The sequence below is a fragment of the Peromyscus leucopus genome, chromosome 8b, assembly GCF_004664715.2.
Source record: "Peromyscus leucopus breed LL Stock chromosome 8b, UCI_PerLeu_2.1, whole genome shotgun sequence".
NCBI lineage: Eukaryota > Metazoa > Chordata > Mammalia > Rodentia > Cricetidae > Peromyscus > Peromyscus leucopus.
The window spans coordinates 33,706,685-33,729,136 of NC_051086.1; the positions used below are offsets into that span (position 1 = coordinate 33,706,685).

The 22,452-nt window shown below is 52.4% G+C and overlaps 1 protein-coding gene across 1 annotated transcript in view; it reads left to right on the forward strand.

The window, feature by feature from the left end:
• The first annotated feature begins 672 nt into the window (after nt 1-672).
• Nucleotides 673-22,452, forward strand: part of Adamts2 (ADAM metallopeptidase with thrombospondin type 1 motif 2) — a 208,763-nt gene continuing 186,983 nt past the window's right edge. The window contains 2 exon segments of the mRNA XM_037201169.1: nt 673-889; nt 1,843-2,237. Of these exon segments, the coding sequence (XP_037057064.1) occupies nt 748-889; nt 1,843-2,237 (537 nt within the window). The 5' untranslated portion in view covers nt 673-747.

Below are 22,452 nucleotides of genomic sequence, written 5' to 3' on the forward strand. Positions count from 1 at the left end.
AAAGCTGCACCAGAGGTTGCAATAGAGAGAGTGGAGGGACTCAGAGGCTGATGGCCTGGGAGAGGGACAGAGAGGAGTTGGGGCCTGAAGGAACCTTCTCTTTTAGTGAGGGCAAAAGTTGATCTTTGAGGTAGCCTGGGGAGCGCTTCCTGGGGTAACTACCCACCCGCCTCTGGGGCCTCCATCTGGGCCTGGGACCAGGCTCCGGGTCCTCCCAGACCCTCTTTCCATTCCCGTGTTTCTCTCAGCTACAAAGCGCCGAAAGAGTCCCAAGGCAGCAGGGTGGGACCCGTACTCCAGAGGGCTCTCGGGGTGGGGTGCCACTCCTTCGAGGTGACACGGGACGCGCAGTGGGCTTCCCTTGGCTGGCCTCCAGCCCTTCTCTGCCGTCGCCTCGGGGTGTCTCTGCCTCCCTGCGAGCGGGGAAGCAAGGAGGGGAGCGGGCGGCGGCCGCGCCAAGAAGCGCCGGGTCACGGCAGGCTGAGGCGCCCGCCGTCCCCGCCCTCCCCCTCGCTCGCCTTCGCCTCCTCCTCCCGCCTCCCTCGCCCGCTAGCTAGCTCGCTCCTTCGCTCTCCCCGCCTTCCCTCCGCGCTCCCCGCCCTCTCCTGCGCCTCGCCTCCTCCGCCCCGCGCCCTGCGGTGCTGCAGCTGCGGGCGGCTCCAGCTGCCCCCAGATGTGGGCTGGGCGGCGCGCGGGGAACTTTCGCGCCGGCTGCGAGTGCGGGGCACCGGCTGCGGTCGGGCTGCCATGGATCCGCCGGCGGGAGCCGCTCGCCGCCTGCTCTGCCCCGCTCTGCTGCTGCTGCTGCTGCTGCCGCCGCCACCGCCACTCCTGCTGCTGCCGCCGCCACCCGCGAGCGCCCGGCTCGCCGCCGCCACCGAGCCCCCAGGTAGGTGCCGGCCGCACCCCAAGCCCCACGCCCCTCTGGCCACCCGATCCCGCCCCGTGCGCCCCGCCGCCCCCTCCTCAAGCATCGTCTGAGGCGACTTGGGCAAACTCCGCGCGCCGCGCCCGGGGCCAAGTTGGCCAACTTCGGGGCCCGGGCGGTCACGCAGGGGGCGCACCCCGGGTGCCTAGGGATGCAGGGAGCCTTGGAGCGCTCGCCGCTCCCGGGATGCAGAGTGTGGAGCTGGGGGGCCGGGAAAACCCCGCGGCAAAGCGTGCAGAACCAGCACCAGCGGGTCCGGGGGAGCCAGGGCGAGGCGGCGCCCGGGGACGCTCGGGAGGAGCCGGTGCGGAGCGCGCCGCCTGCGGGCCCTGAGCATTGCTTGGGGTGCCCCGGAGGGGTTCCCCGGAGATCGGTGGGACCCTGCTCCACCCTTCCTGGAGCTTAGACTCTCGGAGAGAGGGAGCTGGCAGTGGGCTGACCGGGAGCTGGACCGAGGACAGGCCGCCCGTGCGAGGGCGAGCCGAGTCTTGGTTGCTCCAGAGGCCAACAGTGAGGACACTTGGGCAGCGAGGACCGCTGAAGGGTCGAGGTTCATGAGCTGGGGATCAACGTGGAATCATTCCCGAGGAGCCCCGTGTCCTAGCAAGGACGGTATAATTAAGGAGCGAGGGCACTCTGATGGGGTCGCCCTTTAGGGCAACTGCGAGGTGCCCGTGGAGCCTCAACTGGGAACCCGACTGGGGGCAGCCTTTTAGCTGGCATGGTCTTCTTAGGGGGACGGCCCGGAGGCGACGTGGTTCCGGAGTGGTGGTCCTGTCAACGCCCCTTCCTGGAGGCTTCCTGGTGGAATGTCCCTTCTCTTCAACTGAGGCAAGGGCTGGGGGTGCCGGGCTCCGCGGTCAGGCTCTGAGGCTCCGAGGTCTCCGCCAGTCTAACGCCCCTTTCCGTTGCAGGCGGGCCCCCGGGGCACGGAGCCGAGCGCATCCTGGCGGTGCCGGTGCGCACTGACGCCCAGGGCCGCTTGGTGTCCCACGTGGTGTCTTCGGAGACCGCCCGGGCGGGGGTACGAGCCCGCAGAGCCGCCCCGGTCCAGACCTCAGGCTTGCCCGGAGGCGACGTGCAGGACCCTAGCGGCCGCCTCTTCTACAACCTCACGGTCTTCGGCCGAGACCTGCACCTGCGGCTGCGACCCAACGCTCGCCTCGTGGCTCCGGGGGCCACCATGGAGTGGCAGGGTGAGACGGGTGACACCCGGGTGGAGCCCCTGCTTGGGACCTGTCTCTACGTTGGAGACGTGGCTGGCTTAGCTAAAGCCTCCTCGGTGGCGCTCAGTAACTGTGATGGGCTGGTGAGTACTCTCTACTAGGGCTCCTTTCTGTTCTGGCCCTAGCCTGGGCTTTGGAAACCCATTACTAGGAAGTCCCCTGAGAGGGCGACATTGCACGAGCCGAGGACCATCTTCTCCTCCCCAGTGCTCAGGAAGGCAGGCGCTCGCCTTGCTGCAGGGGTTGGCGGGAAGGCAAGATTTTTTTGATTGGTCAGAGACGGGAGGACGATTTATAGGAACCCCACCTCCAGCCCTAATGCCTGTGTACTCCTGTCTGCTTCTTACATATAAGCATAAGTTGCCGTGTGTGTCTGTCAGCGTGTGTGTGTGTGTGTGTGTGTGTGTGTGTGTGTGTGTGTATGTGTGCGCGCGTGCGCGCACCCGCGCGAGTTTGCGCGTGTGTTTTGGAATGCACGCATGCTTCTTTCTGGCTACCTTTGTACATATCCGTGTGAACGTGTGAATATACGTTGTCGCTCAAGCATGGAGGTATCTGGGGCCTTCACAAATGTGTCTCCGAGTGACTTCTGAGCACGTGTGTTGCGGAGCTTGTGATGGGCATGGATGCTGGCCGTTTCCTTGCATCAGTGTGTGCATATGACAGCCTGGGGAGCAGGTGGCCATGCGGAAATGCCAGCTAGCCCTCTCTCCCTTGGCTGACCAGGAATCAGTGATTTTAATACCCGTGGCTTCCTGTTGAAGTATTGCTGGCTATTTGAAAAGTCAGCTTTCTCCCTCCAATTTGAGCCACGGGGAGCGTTTGGTAATGAAGGTCCTAGTGCCCGCGGCTGTTTGACTTTGGGGGGCAGTACCTGATGGACAGGTAATGGTCCCTTTTGGAACTATCTAGGGCAACCCGTGTGACTAGAGTGCTGGGAAGCTCACCTGCCACTGGGTGTCCCCGAGGACCAGGGTTGCCACACAGGGATTCGTGGAGAAAGCTTGGATCAATGCTCAGGGCAGAGGCTGACATTGATGGTGCTGTCCTGCCACCCAGGGGCCTGGCACAGCAGAGCCTATGGCAGTTTTCTATTTTGGATTGAATGTGCGGTGGTCAGGCTGGCTGTGCCAGCCGGCCAGACATCTGAAGCCGCCCACCATGGTTTCTCTTCTAATTGCTGCTCAGGGTACTCCGGCTCTGGGCAAGTGGCCATGCTTCCAGTCCTGCCAGCCCTGAGCAACGCCTGTCCTCAGGGAGCCCAGGTTGGCCCTGCCATCTGCAGAGCCGGCAATTACACCCCAGCTCTACAACCACTGGAGTTCTTTTTATGGACACACAGGAAACATCACTTGTTGCTTCAGAAAAATCACTGCCTTTGGTCGGATTTACTTAGAGCCCGAGCACATTGCAAATGACTCTTAAGTGTCCTTGGAGGAGTTGGGTTAATTTAGGGCAAATTTTCCTATTCTCTGTTGCCTGATTAGTCCTAGCCCCACAGGCAAATCACCTTTAAAGATGCCAGTGAGTTTCCTAAACATGAAAGGAAATCATTGCTGGGGACTCGGGACAAGGGGGTGGGGTTGGCAGGGATCCCCCTCCCCCCCCATGCTAATTAATTCCCACTAGAGCACTGGGAGGTGACACTGCATCATTCATTCATCCTCCCCATTCATTTGTTCAGGCAACACCTTTGACCTTGTTTATCCTTTCTACGAGTCAGAGATGGGGCAGATCCTATGCCAGTGTGGGCGGGAGGGCACCTAGGTGCTATTTGATGGGGTCACAGACAGCTGGAGAAAGTGCCGTTTGGCAAGTAGGTGGAGAGAGACGTCATCCTGAAGATTCCAGGGGTGAGCTGACCTGGGAAGGACATGCTGAGATGTCACAGGAATGGGACACCCACAGGCAGAGGTCAGCGCTGAAGCCTGAGTGGCTTCCAGTCAGTGAGGAATAACCCTGACGTGGTGGACCAGCATCGTTAGCTTTCCTTTTCTTTCTTCTCCTCGGTTTTTTTTGGTCTTCCTTCCTTCCTTCCTTTCCCATCTTCTTCTCTTCTCTCTCCCACTTTCCCTTCTTTTTCTGTACTTACCTGTACTGGATTTGCTACCAAATAATTCCTTATCCCTTTAAGGTCCTCTGGGCTTCCATGATGGGCGGATTCACCGAGGACCTTGACCTTTCCACCTGGTGTCTCCAGTTGTCACAGGGACTCGGAGGGGAGGCGGCCTTGTGCACATGGCTTACATACGACAAATCGAGGCTTTGAGAGGTGGAGTAACTTGTCCTAGCCACACAGCCAGTGATGGTGAATGTCTAGCCTAGGAACTGTCTGGCCTCCTTTGCCTCAGTGCCCCCAATTCAGGGGGTGGGGCTCGGAACTGCTGAGATGCAATAAAAGGGACAACTTGTGACCTGGCAAGCTTCAGTGGGCTGCAAGTGGATACATGTATTTAATCCATCCAACAGCCCGCTCCCTTCTCCACGAGGCCATACTCTTCCTCGATAACTGCCCTGATACACAAAGCAGGTGAGTCAGGCTGCCCTGGGAAGGCAGCTCCCCAGAAGTCTTCCTAAATACAGATTCAGCTTCAACACACCCAGAGGGGCACCAAAGAATCTGTGTTTCTGGTAAGCAGCTCCCTGGCCCATGTTCTTTGCCTTTGGACCATCTGAGAAACAAAAGGTCTGGAGTCCCATTTCTCCAAGAATGTTCTGTAGGGACGTACCCTTGAGTTGCTCTGAACCAGTGGGGCTTAGGGGACAAATCACAATGGGGAGGCGGCAGAGTCACCCCGTGTGTGTGTGTGTGTGTGTGTGTGTGTGTGTGTGTGTGTGTGTGTGTTGGGAGAGATAGATAGATAGATAGATAGATAGATAGATAGATAGATAGATACTGAAAAGTTCTATAGTGAAGGAGTCTCACTAGTCCTATTTCATCCAGTGCACTAGATGATGCGCCCGGAACCCCTTTTCTTTGGAGAGAACACAGTTAGCTCTCAAGCATGTGTGTGCAGAAACTGTGGTGTAGACAGAAAGTGCTGGTGACAGCCGTCAAGCGGACCCTGTGACTGCTGTCCTGAAATACATATTTGTGAATCTGCTTGCCTGTTGCTAAAGACACATGGGTACACTTTCCTGCTGAAAGGAGGAAGGCAGCAGTCAGTGATGACTGTGGACATTGCTCTCCTAATCTGGTTAGTACAGTGAGACTCTAATTGAATCTGCCCACTGCATCTATCAGTTGGGTCTCTTTCAGTTACAAGTGACAGAGAATCCAAGTTAGTTTAAGCAGAAAGGGGAACTTATTAGTTCACATGGTGACAGATCTTCGGGCATGACTCATTAGGACTTCTGCTGTCCTGTCCCTTTGCTTCCTGGGGGCTGGCTCTGTGCTCAATAGGAGTCCCTCTGTTGTGACTCAAGGGTTCCCGCCAGTGCTGGGCTATTTCCTTTTGTGAATGAACTCTGGCTAGTCTCAGGTAGGACGATCTTGATGGAGGTTTGCAGATTCCCACAGCACTGAGACCGAGCAACACCTCCCTGAAGCCACTTGAGATTGTTCTGGCCAAAAATGAGGACCCTGGCCAGCCAGGAGGCAGATTCTAGTGGAGTTTGGTAAAGGCACACGATGTGCCCCATGAAGACTTGTGTCATAAGATAGGCCACACACTTATCCGCAGACACATGATAGGTCCTTTGCTAGTCACTGGTTAGAAGCAGCTCATCATTATCTCTGCTGGGGGGGGGTGGAGGGAGGTTGGTGATGGTAAAATTGGTCTTTTCACAGTGAATGAGGAAAAAATAACCTCCTGGGGAACATATACCACGTTGCCATGGAGGAATTTTCTAGTGTTTCTTGGGTTACACAGTAGGCAAACTAATTGATACCAGTTTCACACACTCAGTAGAAAAGAAGCCTGCAGATATGAAATGTAATGGTGATGAATGACAGTTTGCAATCCTACTATGCGCAAGGCTGCCGGCTAAGTGGTGCATCCCATTATCTCTTGTCTACAGATGAGCAAACCAAGCCTCTGAAAGCCGAGACAGACAGACAGACAGAACAGAGACAGAGACAGAGAGACTGAGAGACTGCTGGTTGCAATCTTGAAAGCCAAAAACATTTCTAATCTTTCCTGTTTTGTTTCCCAGAGATCCCCTGAGTAGCAGCATTGACCATTATCTATGTGTGAAGGCGAGAGCTGAGCGATGAGCTGACTGTCTGGCGCTCTGCTCTGAGCTGGAGCACCTCATGGGTGGGTGTCTTGACTCCTCACTGGAGAGTGATCACAGTGGGGACTCCAGAGGATGGAGGTGACTCTTCCTTATACTTCTTCCCATTCAGGAAGCCCTGGGAGAATTCTGAGGATGGAGGTGACTCTTCCTTATACTTCTTTCCATTCAGGAAGCCCTGGGAAACTTCTGTAGCCTGATATAGGTTGGGCCACCCATAACATTCTGCTGGCTGGGCTAGCCTGGTCTAGTTCTGGGCCTTGAAGAAGGAGGTGTCCATCTTTTCCTAGGGCTCATTATGAGCTCCCTGGTCTGTCTGGAAGAGCCTCTGTAGTATAGCTAACATCTTGTGGCAACAAGGAAGTTTATGGTTTTTTTTGGGGGGGGGTCGTTGATCATCTTTTCTTGGGGTTTCCTGTTGGGCTACCATCCTGGCCAGAGCTTTGAGATTCCTAAAAGCCACAAAGAAAAATGGTGTTTCCCCAAATGATGCTGCATGTGACCTGCTGTCTTCAAGGTCACATGCTGGGTGCAGTCAGCTCAAGTGCTAGGCTGGGGAAGCTTCTAGCACTGTGGGCTGGAGACAAGGGCTGCTCCTCATGGGGGAGGGGTGTCTTCTTTCTTCCCACCCTGCCTTGGCACTGCCTGGACAGCAGTGAGCCCATAGCAGGGGACCAAAGAGGTACCCTAGTTTCTGGAATCCTCAGGTCAGTGTAGAGGCCTCTACTGTGGGTGATCTATCTACCTAGGGTGGCTTCTGCCTCTTCCCTTATCTGAGACTTATTGAGCTTAAATGATGGAAACGCAGCTTACATTGGATGGAATGGACAAGAGATATTGTGAGTCTGGTTACTTGAAGGTTCTGAGGAGTGCTGGCTTCAGGCCTGGCTGGATTCAGGGCCTCAGATTGGTCAGTCTCTCGGCTCCTCTACTCTTGGTATCCATTTTGGGAGGCTTTCCTCCCCTCATCCCTCATGAGGAAGCCATCAGCAGCTCCAGGCTCATCTTTAAACCAACCAGTATGATGTGGACTAGCAGATATCTCCTGCTACGGTCCAGGGTGGCTAGATGGAAGACTTAGGAACTGTACTACCCATGAACACAGGCCTCCCCTCTCCTCCACACCTCCCACTGGGGCAGGAATCAGGATTGTTGGAGACTTCCAAACCTCATCCCAGTCCTTTGTGGCAGGCTGATGCAAGCTGCCCTCCTTCCCCCAGCAACCCTTCCTCCACCCAGCAGCCAGAGCAGTTCTTACAAACCACACATCAAATCTGTCGCTCCTTCGCTCTGTGTTGCTCTCGAAACAAAGCAAAACAAAACAAAGCAATCCTAAGCCATGGGCCTGATAGTCAAGGCCCCTCCCTCCTAGACTTGGCTTGAGTGAATTCCCACCCATGCGTCACTCCTTTGCCACTCTGGCTCGTTGTTCCTCCTGCATGGGGTACTCAGGACCTTTGCACAGGCTGTGCCCTCTCTGGGGCCATCCTCACTCCCTCTCCATTCACTTGCTTTGCTCTGCAGGCTTTAGCTGAATGGCCCTTTGTCCTGGGAGCTGCCCTCGACACACACATGTCATGTCACACTTTGTGCTTCTTGGCAACTTGCAGTGTGAGTGTTCCTGGCTATGCCTGCAGGGTTCAGCTCTGGACTGGGTGAGGTCAGCTGGGAGCTGGGAAGGGACATGCCCAGGAAGTGGGATCTGGAAGCCCCAGGCAGGCAAAGGCATGACACTTTCCCCAGAGACCCCGAGCCCCCAGTGCTCCCATCTAGTCCACTCTGCTATCAACCACCTGGTGTCTACCTTCAGGAGGCAAGCCTCTAAATGGTGGCAGCTCTGCCACCTCACCCCTGGGAAAGCATCTGTGTCCGTGCCTAGTTTTGAATGGCTTTCTGTCCCTGCAAATCTGATTTCATACCTTCTGGTTTAAATCAAGTCAGACAAGGAGAGGAAGTAGCTCCTAGGTAGCTATGGGAAAGGTTGAGTCAATACCTTGGGACATGGGCTCAGGGAACTACTCAGCTCTGCTGGCGTCTCCCCATTGGAGTTCTTTAAAGAAAGGCATAGTGGGAACCAGCCTGGCTCTTCATGAAGGCTACTGAGGCCAGTCACTGTGAGCCTGAGCCCAGGGAGACTGGCTCCTCAGGCCATCCTAGGTCATGCTCCTTGCCTGGCCCTGCCCACTGCTCCGTGTTACTCTGTGTCCAGGTGTTGGTGACTGAAGGATTCTGCTACTCATTCAGAAGGTACCTCCTACCCACAGCTCTCCCTGTCCCCCATGTTCTTAGTCACTGATGAGTGACGGAGAGTGGAAAAGGTTAAGTCTTCACTCAGGCCTGCTGTGAGTGGTACAAGGGTTGTGACTGCCAGGGACGCATCTGTTTTGAGTCTCCCAGACATGTGAGGCTGGCCCAGCACTGAGGCTGACTTTGCTTGGCAGTGGCCTGAACCATGGCTTAGAGCATCTCACTCTGGTCTTTGAAAATCTGTAGGGATGGTATATATGGAGCCCTTCTGGGAACCTGTGTGTATATATGAGTGTGTGTACCTAGCCATGGAGGCTATATGTGTGTATGTATGTATGTATGTATGTATGTATGCATGCATGTCTTACATGTAGGTGTATGCACACACAGATGTGTGCTTGCATGTAAGTTTTTGTGTGAATGTGCGTAGTTACATGTGTGCATTTAAGTGTGTGTGTGTGCATATGGGCATGTGTGTGTTCTTAGCAGACATTTCCTGCTGGAGTGGGTCTTCAGGTGGGGTGGAGGTACTGGGGGGAGAAAGACTCCAGCACCTTGAATTTCAGTGTTACCTTATATCACCCCTTCCTCCACTGGCAGGTGCTGTGGAATGAGAAGGCCCAGGTAGGAGCCTCTCACTCTGCTGCCTATGTTTTATATTAAATGTCAGCTGTCCACTGGTTCTGCTGTGCTGCCATTAATATGGAGAAGTTATTACTGAGCCTGGAGCCGGCTCCTCGGGCTCATCCATGAATTTCAATTACACTGCACATTGACTTCGGGGTGGGTGAGTGGGGCACACAGTTTTCTACTTGTTGGCAAAGGAAACTCCAGCATCAAGGACCATGGGTATTGTACTGCCAAGAGGCCGGGGGGGGGGTTGCCTGCTCCAACACCCCCATCCTAGGTGTTTTGCTAGTTAACTCAGAAGTATATGGGTTTAGTGTGTAGCTACAGGATCAGCTGTGCTCAGCCAAACTGTGCAGCCTGGGAGAGGCTACAACACTGTGAAATTTAGTTGATCACTAAATTTGCAAAATGGGACTCCATCAATGCCTGCCTGCCCCACTGGGTGTCGGAAGACGAGTGCACTGTAATCATGTAGCCCAGGCTCAAGGCTCAGGGGTTGTTCATGTCTTTGAGTCTCACTGTGCAGCTCTATCGAGACTAGAACATGTTGTGTATATCGGGCAAGTCTCAAACTTGCTGCAATCCTCTCAGGCGCCGGGATTACTAGAGCCCGCCACTACACCCAGCTGCAATGAGGTGCCTTAATCATGCTCTCCCCGTGAGTTCTCACAGTCCCTGTTGATGCAATTGCTGTCCTCATCATGGTGAACGGAGCATTTCTCCTGCCTTGAGCCTTTTGGCATGAGCAACTATACTTCTGAGTGTCTTCTCTTGGAGAAAGTATGGGTGGTGTTATAACCATCAATATTCACCTCACCAACGACAGGGATATATATTCTGCTGACACTGAATCTTTTTGCATGTATCCTTTTTGCCATCACAGTGTGTGACTTTCTGAAGACACTTTGAGTGGCAAGGGGTCTCAAGAGAGAAAAGTGCGAACCCCACAGGTACCCAAAGTGATGGCAATGCTAAGTTGGCATGTGCTAAGCAATGCTATCATCTATGGTGACCCACTGGTTTTGTCATGGCTTTGGAGGTAGTATATGTGAAAAATGTGCCTTAAAAACGTGTCTTCTTATAGGTCTACAAATGTGGTTTGATTTTGGTGATGGTGATGATGGTTGTAATGATGTTGACAGTAGTAATAATGACAGTGGTACTGGTGGTGATGGAGATGATGTCAGTGGGGTGATAGTGATGGTGGTGGTGGTGAGATGGGGGATGACAGTGGTGATGAAAATTTTGATGGTAGGGACTGGGATGATGGTGATGGTGGTGACAGAGATGTGGGGTTGGGGATGATGATGATGATGGACGTTATGGGCTGATAGAAATGGAGCTGTTGGAGTTATGGGGGTGATGGTAATGATGGGGATAGGTCTGATAGTGATAGGGATTATAGTAGTGATGGGGATGGAGATGATGACAGGGATGGTAGTGATGAGCATTATGGTGGTGATGGAGAAGCAACTAACGATGCCAAGGTCCTGAGAGTTGACATAGATTTCACACAGAGGACATGCAGGCCAGCAGCAGGGGCTAGACCCTTTCCACTAGAGGGGCCACTCTAGACAGATCCATGAACGAGGCATTGGAAGATCCATCTTTGAACTTGGGCACTTCTTTTTTGCAAGCAGATCGTAGGGAAAATAGGTGTTTTGATATTTTATGTAAGGTTGTTCAGGTCTCCATAGTGGCCAGCATGATTGGCACAGAGCTTCTGGAGGCAGAATAGAAGGAGATGGGAACACATGGCATTTGTAGATAGTTGTGTACCATTTGAGGTAAGGATCTCTTCCAAGAATGGTCTCATCAGGTGATTTTGTTGTGCCAGTAGCATATGCTAAGCTGGCTATGACACTAGTAGGCTGTATAATCTTATAGGATCACCATTGTGTATGTAGTCTGTCATAGATCAAAGTAGCATTGCATGGTGTGTGACACATACTGTATGTGTATACGTTGGCATGTGTGCATGTGAAGGGCAGAGATTGATGTCAATAGCTCTCCATCTTAATTTCTGAGACGGGATCTCTCCCAGAACCTGAAACTTGTCACTCACTGATGCAGCTACACTGGTTGTTGGCCAGAGAACCCCAGAGATCCACTTGTCTCCTCTTTCCCAATGCTGGCCTCACAGGTGCATGCTACCTCACCTGGCTTTTTAAACATGGCTACTGAGGGTCCAAACTCAGGTTCTCATGCTTGTGGGGCAAGCACTTTACCAACTGCACCATCTCACCAGCCTCTTTATGTATTGTTTTTTTAATAGACTTCACCACACACACCAGTTGATTATAAAGAAAACCTCAAGTTAAGCAATTCCACAGATGAACTCCATTTTTTTCCCTGGTTGTCTGTTCTTGTAACAATACCAGGCAGTGCTCATTATTAGAGTTTCAAATATCTAAGGGTTATAGTGCTTGGATGCTGCCCTCACTGTCCAGTACAATAGCTACAGGCCACACGAGGTTTGTGAACATTTGAAATGTCACTGGTCTGCACTGAGAAGCATTCTGCATGGAAAATACAATACACACTGGGTTTCCAAGACTTAGCACTTCTTCTATCCCCACAAAAGGAAACTATTTCACAGATTTTCATTGTGTGTGTGTGGAGGGGGCGGGTGTTGAGAGTTGAATCCTGGGCTTTGTATGTGCCGGACAAATACTCTGCTGTTGATTTATGTCCGTTCCTCCCAGACAGACTGAAAGTATGGGTTATCATTTCAGATAATAATGTTTGAAGATACTAGATTAAACAAAATCTAGTCTAGAAATTAATTTCATTTGTATTTTTTTCCTTTTGAAAATGTGGGGGCCTAGCAGAGTCAGCTCAGTCAGCAAAGTGCTTGCCCTGATGAGGACCTGAGTTCGAAAGACCAGCTGGAAAGCCAGGCTCAGAGAGGCGTGCCATGCCCAGAGCCAGGAGGATCCTTGGGGCTTGCTAGATAGTCAGAATACCTAAATTGGTGATCTCCAAGCTCACTGAGAGACACTGTTTTTTTAAAAAAAGGGGGGGGGAGTATTGCAGATGATGCATGGCATTGGTCTCTAGCCTCTACATACCTGTTGGCTTTTACACACACATGCACTGGCACACACACACACACACACACACACACACACACACACACACACACACACACAGAGTCATGAAACCAGTTGTTTGGCGCCGTTCAGGAACATGTGGCTGGGTTCTTCGTCTTGGCTGGTCACATCTGTTTATTCTTTCCAGTGAATTTTAGAATTGTTTTGTCAGGTTCAACAATCCCTTGTGAATTTGATTGACATTAAATTAAACTTAAAAACTAATTAAAGGAGGAATTGACATAATCCGTCATATTTGCTGGGAACACAATGTGTCCTCCAATTCGTGTAATTCTGTTTCCATGCTGCTCAGTAAAGCATCGTACATTTTTGCATAGAGTTCATCCATTTTTTAAAAAAAATCAGGGTTATTTCAAGGATTTTTGTTTTCTTTCAGCCCTTGCGAATTGAATTTTTCCCCTCGGTTGTTGCTTTTTATGTAATTATCTTTCATCAAGCAGTTTGATGCATTAATTTGAACTGATCTCTGTGGACTCCCTCAGGTTTCTAGGTACACAGTTGTACTGCCTGAAAACAGTGATTGTAGACTCTCATTTCCATTCTGCACTGTCTAGAAACTTCGGTGACGTTGAGCAGTGGGTTGGCACACCCTCCTTTGCGCCTGACTATTGGGAACGCTCCTGGCAGTTCTCTGCTCAGTGTGCGGCTTGCTTGAGGATTAAGATGGATTTCATGCGAAGGCAATATCCTCTGAATTCCAGTTCTCTAATCAGTAAAGGAGCAGAAATTGAGATAAAATGTCTGAACACACTGGCCCCCAAGTGAGTGATGTTGCAGCTCTGAGTTGGGGGTGGGCAGTCTCAGCCTGGGGGTTTCTGCCAGTTCACGGTTATCTACTCTGCTGGCCCAGAATTTCAAGCCAGTCTCCACTGACAGCAGTCGAACCCACTCCCAGGAAACCTTTGTGGGGAGTTGGGGGTTACTTTTCCAAGGCAGGTGGAGTATGCGTCTCCCAGTGTTGTGGCTTGATAGGATAGAGCCATTGATTTGGCAGCCTCCTCCACCCCAGTGGCATGTCGATCCTCCTCTCGGGAGCAACCCCTCTCAGCCCTCCATACAGAAGCCTGCAGCTGATGAAGCCTCTGTCCTCCCAGGCCGCAGGTACCCTTCATCTCTCACAACCTTCCAGAACAGATTTCCCCCGCCCCCCCAAAGACTGTTCCCTGGTACTGGAAATCTGTGGACAGTCCTGCAGAGAATAAAATTGTTTTCCCACTGTGGGGTCTGCCTGTCTGCTCATGACTGGTATGGAATTTAGGAGGTTTTGAACAATACCGCATCTAGGCTGCATACTGAGGTTCTGGGATCTGTATTTGTCACATGCCTCACAGGAGAGACTTATGGGTACTCATCGACCCAAGGGAAGGCAATGGGTTGGAGGACTGGAGGGAGCCAGGGTGGGAGCTTGGCTTCCATTTCTCCATTTTTGAGGCTGCCTGACCTTAGTCTCAGGCATTTGAATACTTGGTTCCCAGTTGGTGGCACTGTTTGGGCAGGTTTCGGAGGTGTGGCCTGGCTGGAGGAAGCATATCACCAGAGGCGGATTTGAGGTCTCGAAGCCTATCACCATTCCCAGGACACACTCTCTGCTTTGTGTTTGTGGTTCAAGATGTGAGCCCTCAGCTTCCTGCCCTGGCCACCATACCTTTGCCTCACCATCTTGAACTCTGACTCTCCAGAACTGTAAGCCCCAATCAAGCTCGTCCACAAGGTCATCGTGTGTTATCACAGCAATGTAGGAGTAATGAACACACACTGCCTCCTGTCCTTGAGGAGCAAGGGGGGGGGCAAGGCTAGCTGGCCTCATTGAGAATGTCAACAGGCAAATCACAGGGGTGGATTGGGAGGAAAGGAGGTGATGTCTTAGAGAGGCACTGGGGTCTCGTACCTGGAAATTCTGAGCCCTGCCAAGGGAGGCGTCTTCAGTGACGTGGCTGTCTCCAAGGCTGTGTGCACTCGAGAGGGGCTAACAGGTAGGTGGACAGCAGGTAGGGCGGTGCCTGGTGCTTGGTTCTGGGAACTGAGTACTGACTCTAGAGCACTAACTGGGACTGTGGTGTAGTCCTCCTCTCTGCCTGCCAGAGCCCTAGCCCTGGGAGACTCCCTTTCTGCTCTGCACCCAGGAGTAGTCTGAACTTAATGGCTATGAGCAGAAGTCTGGATCTCAAGGCGGCATGGATCTGTCCCAGGCTGTGCTTGTGAGAGAAAGCACACACATTTGTTCCTTATCCTGGTTCCTGACTCAGAACTCTGTAATTTCCGGAGTGATAAGGGACGATGGGAACATCTTTTATTATAATTATTCTAGGCCTGGTCTTAGTGCCCTGGTTTTTCATACCACGGCTTCTAAGAGTCTTGGAACCAGCAGAGGGATAAGACTGTCTTTCGTATGTTAATGAGATGTCTGGTGACTGACCCCCTCACATAGCTTCAGATGGGGGAGCTGGTTGTGACAGCGTTCAGGATCGGATTGGAGGGTTGTTGCCTTTAGCTCTACTGCTATGCACTATGAATCCCCTGTGGGGCTCCCCGAGCTTCTGGGCTGTGAACATGTTGGGGAGTGTGCGTGGATGGAAACTTCTCTCCCCTTCCAACATCTGGCTGAGCAACCATAAGTGAAGTACTTTCCCGCGTCCTGTGAACCCTTCTAGCAACCTAATAGATGTGACTTGTCTCAGGAAGGCCTGGGTTATAACAGCTGGTTCTGTGTGGAGTTCTGTGACCCCCCTCCCCCACGGACCCCACTAGCATCCGAAGGCACCAGAACCTCATCAGAGTCCCTTGAGTGGGCAAGCTCAGTCCTGACCAGAAATGCGTGACACCCGGAGGTTTGGAGGATCCATAGGGACAGGGAGACCACCACACCTTGGGTGTCAGAAGTGTTGTGAGCAAAAACAGATCCTGGAAGAGCCACACACAGCCTGGGGCTGTGGTAGAGGGAGGGTGGTCCCAGGGCAGCCCCAGATGCAACAGCACAAACAAAGGGCTCCTCCTCCTCTCCCTCCTCCCCTCCCTCCTCCCCTCCTCTCTCTGTGGACATGAGGGGAGGGGAGCTGGGGAGTGCTGGGTCCTAGCTCTCCTCCTTTTCCTCCCTTTCTTCCTTCCTTTTTTTTTGCTCTCTTCCTGGTCCCCTCTCCCTTCCCTCTATTCCTTCTGTTCTTCCCTCTCTCCCCCTCCAGCTCATTTCCCCTTTCCCACCCTCATCCCTGCTTTCTCTCCCCCTTTCTCTGCCTTCCTTCCCCCCATCTCTCCTTCCCTAGATTCCTTCATCATCAGGACTGGGGACGGACACCCTTTGCAGGTGGGGCCCTCCGTCACAGGCCACTCACTCCTGCCCGAGTCTGTACCTACACTTTCTTGTGTACACATCAGCTCCAGGAGTCCCATCCTCTTATCTTGGGCCCCCAGTGCTCATGGGTACTGTAAGAAGTCATCACCATCTGCTGAGAGGAAGTCGGGTTGGGAAAAGAGGAGCGACCCACCCAGAATCACAAAGCCTGGGCTCCTTCCTCTACAACCAGAACTTGAGGCAGAACTTTGCCCTCCTTGGTGGTACACATCACCACACACACACACACACACACACACACACACACACACACACACACGCACGAGCAAGGTTAATTCTTGTCCAGGTGCAGTGGACGGTGTTTGCAACTCGATACAAACCTAGACATACCTGGGAAGAGGGAATCTTAATTGAGAAAATGCCTCCATCAGATTGACCCGTAGGCAAGTCTATGGGGGCGTTTTCTTGAGCAGTGATTGATTTAGGAAGGCACAGCTGGTGAGCTACATAGCAGTGCTCTCCCTGGGCAGGTAGTCCTGGGTACAGAAGAGAGCGAACTGAGTAAACTGGGCAATGAGCAAGCTCGTAAGCAGCTCTCCTTTATGGCTTCTCTCTTACCGCAGAGAGGATGGTGTGGCTTTGGGGCATTATCCCTTCTGTGGGAGCTGGCTGGGGACAGCAGGCCCTCAAGACTGGTGAGTCTTCATTCGGAAGAAACACCTGACATCCATCCTCCATCAAGGTCACCGGAGTTGTTGTGTTTTTCTCTCTGAGGAGTGTCTACGAGGGCCAAAGCTAATGGTAGTCCCAGGGGGCTTCTGGCTCTGCTTTTGGGGGCAGCTTGGGCCCTGATGTGTGACCTCCGGTGGCTAAAACGGACACACCAGGATTGAGCACAGCCAAGGCTTGGCAGAGGTGGGCAGCTGCTTGCTCCTTCTTCAGGTTAGGCTTTACTGATGGGCCCCTGGCCTCACAGCCTTCTTTTAGGTCTTTTTCTGGGATCCTGTGGAACTGCAGAGGTTGCTGAGGCTGGGCTAGCCTGGGACTTTTGGCCCTGGGTACAGCATTTGGCTGATAGTGTGGGCTAGGAAGGCCTTGTTATTGATGAACCTGATGTTTCTGTGAGACCAGTGGTTGTTGTCTTGTGTCTTCCCGCTTCTGAAGCCGATGGACCTTCCTTAGCACTGATCCTTCGCTGACTTGGTTTGTGGATTTGTATTTATGGCATTTCCCTTGCAGCTTCCTTGTTGTGTGTGGCCTGTTCCACTGGTTTTTCCTACTTATTCCCTCCATTGTCTTGGTGTGGGAATCACCAGTCCTTCACAGATCTGTCCCTCCATTGTCTTGGTGTGGCAGTGAGTGACCTGCCACTCACACATCTGTTCCAGGCTTGCTCCTCTACATCCCCTTTCTTTCTTCTTTATTTAAAAACTGTCTTATCTTTAATTGTGTGCATGTGTGTCTGTGTACATGAGTGCAGTGTCTACAGAGGCCAAAAGAGTTAGATCTCTTTGGAGCTGCAGGCAGTCATGAGCTACCTAACATGGGCCCTTAGCAAGAATAGTATATGCTCTTAACCTTGGAGCTATCTCTCCAGAGTCCACCCTTCCTCTTCTTCTTTTTCGAGACACCTCACATAGCCCAGGCTGGCCTTGAACTCCCCATGTAGCTGAAGCTGGCTTTGAACTCCTGATCTTCCTGTCACCACCTTCCAAGAGCTGGGATTATAGGTGCGTACCACCGTGCCTAAGTTTCCATTTACTTTCTTTAAATATTTAACTCCTTTAATTCAAATGAAGTGTGTTTCATGCACTGTATTTGAGCTGGCCTCCAGCAGTCACTTTTTTTTTTTTTTTTTTTTTTAAATTTTCTGATTTGCCAATTTTGCTATCTCAGCACCATTCACTGACCAATGATTTGGGATGGATACTCCATCATCCATGAGGTTTGAGGAGGTGATTGGTTTATTTCTGGTCTTACTTTTCTTTTATACCTAGTTCTGGGCTTTTAAAATTACCATTGCTTAAAGATGTATTCAAATGCCTGAAAGGGCAAATGTCACCATCGGGACTTAAAAGTTGTTGTGGCTGTTTTTGCCTGGTCTCCAAATGGATTTTGAGTTTATTTTCTCATGACTTTACACAAAAAACCGAGTAGACCTTGGTTTGAGGCACTAATGCACTGCAAGGGTTGTACCCAGCATGCTATGGGACCTTAGCAAATCTCTTCGAATGAGCCAGGGATGTGTTCATGGTGTTTAATCGTCTAAGGGAAATAAGAACATTAACTCAAATATCTCTCACTACCTCCCAGTGGCTTTATGGGAAAGAGTTTTAGAAATTTATTGGCATCGAATAAGGATCTTTTCCATTGTGTTTTATAGCAGCTTATTATAGATATTTAAGAACACTTTGGATTTATGATTCACACGTGACCCTTTGCTCTGAACATGTGGGACCTGCTTGTTCCAGACTAATGACACTCTCCACTTAGACATCTTCATTCCCAATGGGCAGAGCTCAAAATGATCTGTTAGCACAGAGGTTACGTGCATTGAGGAACTGCAGCTCGACACTCTACAACCACAGCTGAGGAGAGACTCCAGGACCCCGTAATTGCCGTTCTTATGATGAGGCTCTCCCCAGTCCCACTTTGCCTTTCATCATCTGTACCCAGTGACTTTCCTCTTCCCATGTCTTCCAGCCAAACAGTCTTCTATTATTATAAAGGCACAGACATGAAACAGAATCATGAAAAGGAAAAAAACCCCTTCAAAATAAATCCCTTCCTTGGCCGTTTCTCATGTTTGCATTCCTAGATCTACAAGTAACTGCATTTATTTCACTTCTGGATATTTTCAGGAACTTCTCCGTGTTGTTTTCATTTTGGAGTTGGGAGTGGTTTTTTTTTTGGGGGGGGAATATGCAGTCATCTGCAAATCATAATATTTTGGTCTCTTCTTTTTCAATATTTATTTATTTCATGTCTTATTACATGGGAGTGTGGAAGGAACGACTGTCATTTGGCATGAGAACTTCAGCCATGGTCTCAGCACGTCCAGCTCAACATGTAAGGGAATTACCACGTGGGCCCTGTTTCTTTTCCAGTGAATGCTGCTGCTGGTGGGCCCCAGTGGGCAAATGCTGGCCCAGCATGGAGCGCCTGTGTTCACTTAGCCACTGGCCAGAACTTTTCACCCGTTGATCTGTGGTACCAAGAAAACCTACAGACACAGGACCTGTCTATGCAGTCAGTGGTTCTGGGGGGCACAAACAGCAGTGGCTAATCTGGCTTTTAGGTCAGGCACCTACATGTCACCCTGTCCTTTAGCCCCATGTGGCTGTGGAGCAGCGTGCCTGGGCTTGCTGCTTTTGACAGACTGCCACAAGTTCCCGGTAGGCATCAGTTTGGTGAGGCACTCTTAGGAAAAGCCTGATCAGCAGATGCAGTGGTGTGTCCTGGACAACGTGGGATGAATGTGGACCTAGGAGCCCCGATGGAGTCCCTCCCTTGCTTCATACTGAGGATGGAATTCTCCGAATTCTAGGGGTCCCATCATGCAGGGCAGAGCTTGTGAACTGGAACCGATGGGCTCTGTGCTGTGACACCCCACCAATGAGTTTTGTTCAGCCATCTCAGTCTTTGACACGTTGCTCGTGAAGTTCCAGATCTCTATCGTCTTGAGAATCTGGGAGATCTTCTAGGCTTGTGTTCCTGGGGCTGGGAATGACAGAGCTGGAGTCCCCCAGAAGGGCCCAGTGGCTCCTGGCACCTCGGTCTTCACCGCTATTTATCATCATGCTGCCCACCTCTGCGTCAGTTCCCTGCTCAGCCCCTGGGTACACGCCCCGAGGTTCCTCTCTTACATTGAGATAGGTACCTTTTCGAGAGCCGTGGTGTCTCACTTCCCGCTCCCTCCTTCCTGCCCAGGATTTCAGTTTATGGGTTGTCAGCTCCTGTAAGCCTCTGTGCACTGATGTCAGCCTTGAGCCTGCTGCACTGCGTAGGTATGCTCGATTCTGGCTCCTTCCCTCTCTGGTGGACATGCCCATTTGTCATCTATGAAGGGTAAAAGTTGAGCACGAACTGCTGTGGTGGGTTAAGGTGAAAATTCGGTGAGGGAAGGCCCATAGCTGGCGCTCAGTAGCCAACAGCCTTTGTCACCGCAAGGTAATATTTTCCTCGCGGCGCTTGGAGCGGGAACAGAGTGTGAAACTGGCTGGAAGCATACAGAATGCAGCAAGGATATTAATCACTCTGGAGGGCTTTATGGGAGGGGCTTGGGCTGAGTGTGGGTCGAGGAGGCAGGACCGGGGGAGGGGCGCCAGTCAGGAGAGGATGCTGTCCCTGCCCCAGACCATAATCGGCCTGGGACTCACTGCCAGATGAGGCCATGACTCTTTTGAAATGGAATTCCTGGGTCAGAATAAGGAGAACAGATGTTTACGGGAAGACGCCAAGGGCGGCTGACATCACCCAGGGCCCCCTGGACGCGGAAAGAGGCCGGGGTCCTCCATCCCTCCCTGCCAAGGAGCATTCCTGGGGCAGGCGCCAGAGCTGGGGGTGGACATGCACGCAGATGCAGGCGCCACACGCCACCTCCCCACCTGAACACAATTAGTCAAGATGTGGAAACGATTTCCATTTTGGAAGGAGAGAAGAGGGGCTGGCCAGCAGCCTCCTCGGTGTGGATTGGTCCTTTGCAGGATTGCAGGAGTGGTTTTTGTGGCTGGGGAGCTGTCTAGAGTGCCTGGCCAGGGACGGAGATGACCGCGTCCCTCTCCCTCCCATGGACACAGTACATCCTTTAATTTCTACTTTGGGGGTGGGTCTGGAGGACGGCTTGCTTCCGTCCTTTCTACTATTCCGCAGCTCATCCTTCACCGAAAGCTGTCCGCAGGCCCAGATTCCTGGGACAGCACGTGACAGGAAGTGTAGTGTGGATCGGCTCGGCCACTTTACTCTTGAATCACTGCTCCTTCCCCTCGGTGGCCTGCCTCAATAGTTCACCTGTGTCACTGGACACCAACCGGAGCTGAGAGGCGGGCCTTTTCCCGGAGGAGGTTGCAGTTAAAGTCTAAGGCTGGTTCTCATTGGTTCAGTTTGTAGCTGAGGGGAGCCAAGCTTTGATTGGTCAGACACGGTCACATGACTGCTCCATGGACGCTGAGGCAGGAAGGCTCCTAGAACCGTAAAACTGCTGTTGAGGGTGTGTGTGTGTGTGTGTGTGTGTGTGTGTGTGTGTGTGTGTGTGTGTGTGTGTGTTGTTCCCTCCCACTCTGGTGGATAGTGAGCCCTCAGGACCCTCTAATCCTCCAATCTCTGCTTTCCCAGCGCTGAAATTGCAGCGCACCCCATCACCACTTTTTTTCCACCTAGGTTTTGGGGAATTGAACTCCCGCCCTCATGCTTTCAAGACAAGCACTTTATCAGTCGAGCTATCTTAGGCCTGCGTTTCCATGCGTAACAGTGCATCAAGTGCCCCAGGAAGCCAAGTGACTGACCTAGAGCATCTCCGTTCGTGTGAAGCCTGAAGGCTCCCCTAAAGTTACATTTCTCACAATGTGTCCTGTGACTGAGCACGCATCACTGTCTTTTAAGTTGTACTGAGCGGGAAACATAGTTAGGTTGCATCGCAACAGGTGGCCAGAGGCCGCGATGCACAGCGGTGGTCACTGTGGCTGCACTGGGCACGCACGCTGCTGGCTGTCAGGGCTGGCTGTTCCCAGCCTCTTCTCCCAGCTTGGTTAAGAGTTCTCCAGGAAGCTTCCCGAGCCAGGAGTAGAGTGTGGTCCCTCTAGACCGTGATGGGTGCTGTGGCCTGTGACAGGACCCAGTGTTCAGGTGAAGGTATGGACCAGTGTGTTGATGACTGGCTTCCAGCTAGCCTTTCCTTTCCAAGTTCTTATTGGGGGAGGTGGGGAGCCTGGGACCCCTCCTCCACTCTCTTTCTTTCTGCCAGGCCATTTCCCTTCACAGCTACTTAGGAGGGAAGCCAGCCAGCCAAAGGCCTGTTAGCAGTGCGGGGGATAGCTGATGGATTTTAGTTAGACACAGACCCAGCTCTCTGCCACCGCTGGCCTGTGCTTGCCTCTGGAGGGCACCAGGCTTCTGTCACTTCCTGAGCAGCCCCTGGCAGCCTGGCAGTCGTGGTGTTGGTGAGGCATCCCAGCTTTGCAGAGGCAGTAGGTTTTGACCCTGGGGTGTATTCAGCCCAGAAGCCTCAGGTCTCAGGCTCCAGTCTCGGGCCCCAGGTAGGCATGGGACTCTCTGAGCATCTAGGCTAGGAGATTGCTTGTTGGAACCCGATAGCCGGGTTGGGTCCCAGCTTTTGGATAAAATACCAGTTTCTCCTAGCCCTCCCCCCAGCCCCAGAAGGAGCCATACGCTGGAACAGTGGACTCACTGCCTTTGAGTTCTCCTTTGCCATCCTTGGGCTGCTTCTCGTTTTCCTCCCCTTCCCCCCCCACCCTGAGCTGCCAAGGCTTTTGTCTGGTGCCCTCCCCTCCTGTCCCCGCTTCTTGGATTTCAGAGGCAGCCAGAGGCTTCCCTGATGCCGTGGCTGGCGGCGGCCTTGCCCAGCAGTTCTGGAATTGGCTTCCAGCCTCCTCATGTCTCCTGGGTGTCTTATGTGGCAATGCGGCTCTATTTCAGGGTCTGCGGGAGCACCCGGCATTGCCTCAGGGTTTGCCCTGAATGGAGGAGGTGGCTCACAGCCTGCTTCATGGCCCTGGGTAGTGGAGGGGAAATCGGATCAGGACTTCTGTGTGACCTTGGGCAGAT